Below are 6,855 nucleotides of genomic sequence, written 5' to 3'. Positions count from 1 at the left end.
AAATATACGCAACTCCTTGCGTTCTTCATCACTCAAAGAATGACAGTAGCGTACCTATGGAGCATATTCGAAGGAAAATTGAAATGAAAAGAAATGTAGTAAATTTTAATTAATGGCGGATACTTAAAATTACACAAGTATAAAAAAGGATGAGAAATAAAAATAAATTTTTAAACTTAAAGTAAAAGTTTTTTGGATTTCATTTCCACGTTTTCAAAAGAAAAAGTTTTCTTTTCAATTTCTATATTGCGATTATATTCTTTATATACTTTAGTACTTTTATTCCTTTTCCTTATTCCTTTTTGGTAGGAAAAGAAAACTTCTTTTTTTGGACTTGAACTGAAGTGCATATTTCTTTCTTCCAACTTCAGTTATTGTTACTTACTTCGTTATCTTGCGGCGGTAGTTGGTGCAGCAATTGTTTAACGCGGTAGTTTTCACCAGCACTGTTGACATAGGGCACCTTATCATCTGGCAGTTGAGAGAAATACAAACGAACCTGCAAGAGCAGAGAATAGAAGAAATATTTGTTAAATTGGTACGCTCCAATAACAAAGACTAGCTTAGCAATGCAATTTTTCAATAGGTTTGAATGGCGTCTACTATGAGTGGCGTCCACTGAATAAAAATTAAGTAGCAACAAAGAAATTCTACAACATTTTCTAAATAAATGTAAATAGTCTACATTATACTCAATACCCGGAAGGAGGGGAGTATTATACATGTAACCTCTTAAGGATTTAGGAAGCCTTTTGACGCAGTTTGTAGCGCATTTGTGTTCAAAGTATTTGGCGGCGCCACCCTTTTTCCAGCTACTTCACAAGTTAACAAATTATGTGTACGCTAACTGGTAACAAAAGTGAATTTTACTGAAATCATAAATAAAAAATACTTTCACTTTCCAAACCGAAGTGGCAGTGCTTCTGGCCAATTTCATTTTGACTTAATGGTGCGCCATATTTCAATGGTCGTCGTCGTCATAGTCATCGTCGTCGTCGTAACTTAAATAACTCGCATGACCAATGGATACAGCGTTTTCCATTTGTTTTCCTGTATGCCGTAATCATGCTGAGTTTCGATTACAGTTCGATGAGATTCGATGCAATTCGATACGCCTTGCAGCCATTCATTGCCAATATTGGTACCATTTTGTTAGTTAAATTTTAGAGAGACAGACATTTCTAGGAAAAGTGGTGGAGTGCAGCAGAAAGTGTTATTAATTGAGGTTGTTTGCAGTTTGGAAAAATGTCGTTTAAATTGGAGATAAAAAGTATTGATAGTAGTGAAAAAAATGAGGTTTGCTATGCTGAAACATTTGCTAGGGGACGCCTCTTAGTTTTCTTAAAATCACATTAACTAGGAGTCGTCTACCGTTTCCGCCTTTTGAGCCGTGCAAGTGAGAAGATTAAATAGATTTAAATACAAGCGACTTAAAAGCAATAATTTTCAATCTTAGTTTTTACTGATTTAAATTAAAGCAAATGACTTATAAGTCGATAAATGGACTTTTATAAGCATCGAAGCCGCGACACCTTTTCACTTTCTTCAAGTAAAAATTTTTTTACATTTTCATAACTTTTTATATGTACACTAAAATTGTTATTAATCTCTCCGAACTTAATTACATTTTAATTTAAATGGGCGCTATTTGCCACTAGTTTTGACTTTTAACTCAGACGGTACCACTGGAAAAAACTGTATTTTTGTTTTGCTAATGAACGGAAATATTTGCACGATCCATGAAAATGCAGGCAAAAATATTGCAAAACGTAATAAAATGTATTATCCAATAAAAGTGAAATTCAGCCAATGGGTATCGCTTGTAGTTACAGCAAAAGCTATGAAAACAGCAAATTATCAGATACTCAACAAAAAAAAGTATCTGAGCCTTATGCATGCGCATAAAACTTTCATTTTATTTTCAAAAAAAAATCCAAAAGTTGACTAAAATTCATCAATTGCCTGCCAGCAATCAAAGCTGCATTCCGAAACGTATTAAAACGATGGACGAACATATGTCCATATGAATGTACAGGCACAGATTTTTTGTTAGATAACCCAGCATGTGTCCAAGCAAAAATGTTTTGAATCTAATTTCGTGTCTAAAAAAACTAATGCGAATGAGGTAAATAAAACAAAACTCAAAAGATTTTCTAAAAATAGAGATAAAATTTATGCAAAAATATTATGGACTTTTTTGAAAGCTAAATTGAGTACCTTGATCTGCTAATACGAGGCAATTACTGAAACAATCTTCCTAAAAAATAAACAACGTGATCTACTTAAGTTATACAGGTTTCCACATAGACTGCTGCTTATATATTGGAAAAATACAATAAACTATATAGGGTTTTAAATAGACTGCTACTTATGTATTGGATGGAGTCAATAGTAGGGTTGTGATGAACATTGAATATAGAAGATGATAGACTTTGGTATTATTCTTACCATACTTGTTAAGAAAAATATATCATAAAAATGAAAAAAAATATATTATATATCTTGATACGAAAATTGCAGTATAATCAACAAATTACATTGATCTACAATGCAGCCCATTTTTAGCAAAGTTCATCTAAGCGACATTCATTTACTTCTGGCGGATAGGCATTAACTATAACAATTCCTTTGTTAGTTTGTAGACTAATTTAAAGTGAGAAGTACTAATACTATCAAATCGCTGGGAATCTAATTAGGACATCACACCTTCATGATATACCACTATGACAAGAATATATAATTTATTGCAAAAGCATTGGGATATAATCAAAGTATATTTCGGTTAAGTCCCCTTCAAAATAAGGTAGCAAAAAATGTGTGCACTGAACATTTAATCAAAATTTAATAAAATATTTATTAACTGAACATACCTGATCTGGCCTTAGTCCTGGTGGTACCCAAGTGTATTCTTCAAGTGCGCAACCACTATCATCATCTGACTGCGAGTTACGTTGGAAATCCAGTTGCTGATGATGACTGTGAAGATATGCTGCCGTTTTGTAACTGGCAGTACGCAGTGGTGATGAAATTGAACTCAGCGGCAAATTCGGTGGCGGCTGACAACGACGTTGTGGCGGTGGTACAAAATGTGCAGGTGTGGTGCTATTGCTACCGCCACCATTACTGCTGTTCGAATGCGGTTCTAAGTTACTTGTTACTATCGGTGTGGGTGTGGCGATTGATGAAGTTGGAGTTGAATGATCGTTGCTTGTGCTGTGTTGTAGACTTTGTGCGTGTAGTTGCTGTAAGGATTCGGCTTGCAATTGATAAGCTGGCAAGTGTATTCCAGACGCTTCCAATTGTAAAAGTTCACTCTCAGTTTGCGTGTAATAATTGATTGGTTGTTGCATTATGACTTCGTCTAAAAGTTCCTGATGGGTTCTTACTTTAGTGTTTGAGAGTGAAGTAATTGAGAAACTGTAACAAAACAAATATACAGAAATTCAATAAATAATTTTTTAATATGGATTTTTTTTATAAAAATTTAATTTATAACATATATATTTCTAACATTTATTGAACGTTTTTTTTTATATCTAGACTTAGAAAAAATTAAAACTCATTAATGAATAATATATTTGAAGTCTATGTACCATAATTCTATAATAATACGAATAGTTTCTTTTTATCTGAAAAGATTATCAAGTTTAAGCTTCTGTACTAACTTTACTGTGGGTCAATTTAATTCAAGCAAACATCTATTAATATTGAAGTATATAGAATACTTCTACCTTTGAGCGTGAAATTGTGAGAAAAATCTTCGCATAAGATACAATTATGAGCTGAATCAGATGATGGGAAAGGGATCAGGTTCATAAAGGTTCAGTATATGTGAAAGCTGGTACATATACTTCGCCACCGGAGGATGCAATTATAAACACATAATGTCCCAACAAAGTTATGATGAAAGAAAACTTGGATGATATACTGTTTGATGTGTTATTTGGGTTGGAACTAAATCACAATGACTGAAATTTTTTTAAAAATGATAATACAAGTCATCAGCTACAGCAACTTTGGTTTTGACATGAATTTGATGATAATGAGAATCTGCATTTCAACAGGATGATGCCACTTGTTGCAGAACATGTTCTCTTTGGCTTTGTTACACGAGAAATTTCTAAGTTAGATGATGTGATCGACTACCAAGATCAAGTGATTTATCACCACTGGAGTTTTTTATTTTTTGGTGAGCTTAAGTAAACCATCATATTTATACGGACAGACCTTAAACTCTCGACGCTTTGAAAATGAACACCTCTTAAGTTATAGATATTCTATCGCCAGCTATATGTCGAAAATTCATCGAAAATTATCTAAAAAGGATCCAGCATTGTAAGATATCGCGAGAGGAGGGTTTCTAAATAACGGTGTAAATTATAGAAACATAGACTAGATGGCATGAATACAAAGTATTGATAGTGCACATTTAGTTTTTGTAGACAATTTGTTTGAAAGCCTAAGGTAGACATTTTGTCGCTTTGTATAATTTGATTATGACGTCATACTTCAGTTCAAGTTCTCGTAGAATACATGTGAGTACTTAACGTATTTCCTTAGTTTAGCTATTGGAGCACTTTACTAGTATGCATAGCTATTACACAATTTCTGCACTTGTCATGATTTATACTAAATTTTCTTAGTTTATAATTTCTCAGGGAATTAACAAATTTTTTGAAACCATATCAAGTACATGTGCTTATCTCTTCATGCATGAGTTGAGCTTCCTGTTTTTTTTAAATTTAAAGTAAAGAAAAGTTCAAAGTAATTATTTTAGCTACGCAGCTTATCTACAAATTTCAGTTTAGTTTACAAATCGTTTTTTAAGCCGCACTCGAAGATAAAAACTATATTTAAAGCTCTACTTTAATTCAACACAAATTAAGTCAAATTTGCACGATTTCATGGGTATTCTGTAGATTCTTCCCACATAAATCTACATTTGTAGAACTCTTCACTCCTTCGCAGCGGAGTACGCGAGGAGTCAGAGAAATAAAAATAGCAAATTGCACTTCATTGCATGCACTTTTCCATAAAATGGCAATTTGCTAAACTTTGTTTTGCCGCTTTTATGCTGACTTCATGCCAAATTATATGCAATCCACTAAAGATTAATGCATCAGCAAGTTAATAGGCAGAAATGCGGATATGTACCAGTACGAGCTGCGACGGATTCTCATAAATGTGCAAAAGCTTTTCTAGGAAAATTTGTGCTAGAATTTGCATTTGCTGCATGATTTCCAAGTTTTCTTAATTTACTGGCTACTCTTTTTTAGCAGTGCTCTTTCTTCGCTAATGAAAACGTACTAATTTCAGCAATTTTTCTGCATATTTTTTATGCACCTAACGATCTTATGATAAACGGCAAAATAATCTAGACGCTATGAAAATTCTTGAATCCATGAAGATTTATTCTTCTTTTTGCTTCGTTGCTTTATGATTTTTTGATTGCAACTGTTGCACATGCGTGCACATCTTCAATTGTGCTTTGAGTCCCAACCAGAGTCACTCAGTCAACCGGTCAGTTAGTTAATATATTCATTTGGCCAAGTGAAGCTAGTGTGCTAGTGAAGCTAACACTTGATGTATGGCTGGCAATTGGCTTAACTGATAAGCTCGACTCGTATCGAAGCCATGCTTACTTACTTTCTCTCTGAAGCGATGCTGCCGCTTCAGCAATTATGCAGCGAAGCATTAACATTAAGCATCTTTTTGTGCTGCCTGAGCGTTGAAAGATACTTATTCATGGTTCGTTCAGGTGCCATGCCCACAAATTTGTTTTCTATTTTTTTATGACGTTGTAAACACACAAATTATCGAATTACTTTTCATACATAAAACCACACTTACACTCGTAATATACACAATATCTTTAATATATTCCCATTCATCGTTTTTGATAGTTTAATTTTAATAATTGCACATATTTTGTGTCTTCAAATCTTTCACTTTTACTTTTCCATATATTCAAATTTTACATCAATCAAATATTAACGATTATAAATTTAAATATTCAAAAAAAATACAAAATACTAAACCCAAGCAAGCAAGTATCTGAATCATTCGCTTAGCGTGCCAAAACAAATTAAAATTATTAGTTTTAATCGCAGAAGCGTTTTGCAGACCTCACCTCTAACACAACCGATTAAAATAAGCTGAGACTAATTATATTTAATATTTTGACTTTAATAACAGTTAATTTAACAGTAGCATAAAATGTTACTTTTTGATGCTGTTGTGCCTCCACTCTTTGTACTGCAGAGATACTAAATCTGATCTCATGTACGAGTATCTCAACTAAATAAATAAAAAAAGATTACGTGAAGGAGAATTTATACTGTTTTGTGTAATCATTTTTTAGTAAAACATAAATTTTGCAAATTTGCAAAAATATAAAATAAACTTATAATTGTTATATTAATTGCATATTACCGACTAAATATTATCTCTGAATATTTTGTAAAATTTAGTATTTCAATATTCTTACTATAAAGTTAAAACTTAACTTTACACTAAAATATAGTTATAAAGAATTTTTTTGCGGTTAGCATATAATTAAAATTTCTTATGAATTTTTTCGTTTAATACATATTAATTGATTTTTTCGTGAACATAACAAAACTAATAATTATTATAAGAGAATAACGAAAATATTAAAACATAAAAGAAAATGCTTCATACTACTTCGGCTAATTGACTTCAATTATGAGAATCATTTCTACTTTAATCTACTCATGTGTAAAAAGTACTCACCGCTATGATTAGTAATTATCTACAAACACTAAAGTATTTGGTCTCCAAATAAGCCTAGAAAGAAGAATGCCAACTTCTTAATTAGGTTAGGTTGCAAAAACA

General features: G+C 32.2%; 1 protein-coding gene across 1 annotated transcript; it reads right to left on the bottom strand.

Moving 5' to 3' along the window:
- Nucleotides 1-3: 3 nt before the first annotated feature.
- On the bottom strand, nucleotides 4-3,400 carry LOC119674027 (protein espinas-like; the record flags this gene model as incomplete). Its single annotated transcript, XM_038085149.1, has 3 exons — nucleotides 2,871-3,400; nucleotides 386-499; nucleotides 4-54 (listed from the first exon to the last, which is right to left on the bottom strand). Coding segments are annotated over exons 1-3 (645 nt in total), but the record flags the coding sequence as incomplete, so codon positions are not given.
- Between the last annotated feature and the right edge of the window lie 3,455 nt (nucleotides 3,401-6,855).

Source organism: Teleopsis dalmanni, chromosome 2, assembly GCF_002237135.1.
Source record: "Teleopsis dalmanni isolate 2A chromosome 2, ASM223713v2, whole genome shotgun sequence".
NCBI classification, from domain to species: domain Eukaryota; kingdom Metazoa; phylum Arthropoda; class Insecta; order Diptera; family Diopsidae; genus Teleopsis; species Teleopsis dalmanni.
Note: the sequence above shows the minus strand (reverse complement) of the source record. Positions and strands in the feature narration are given on the sequence as shown.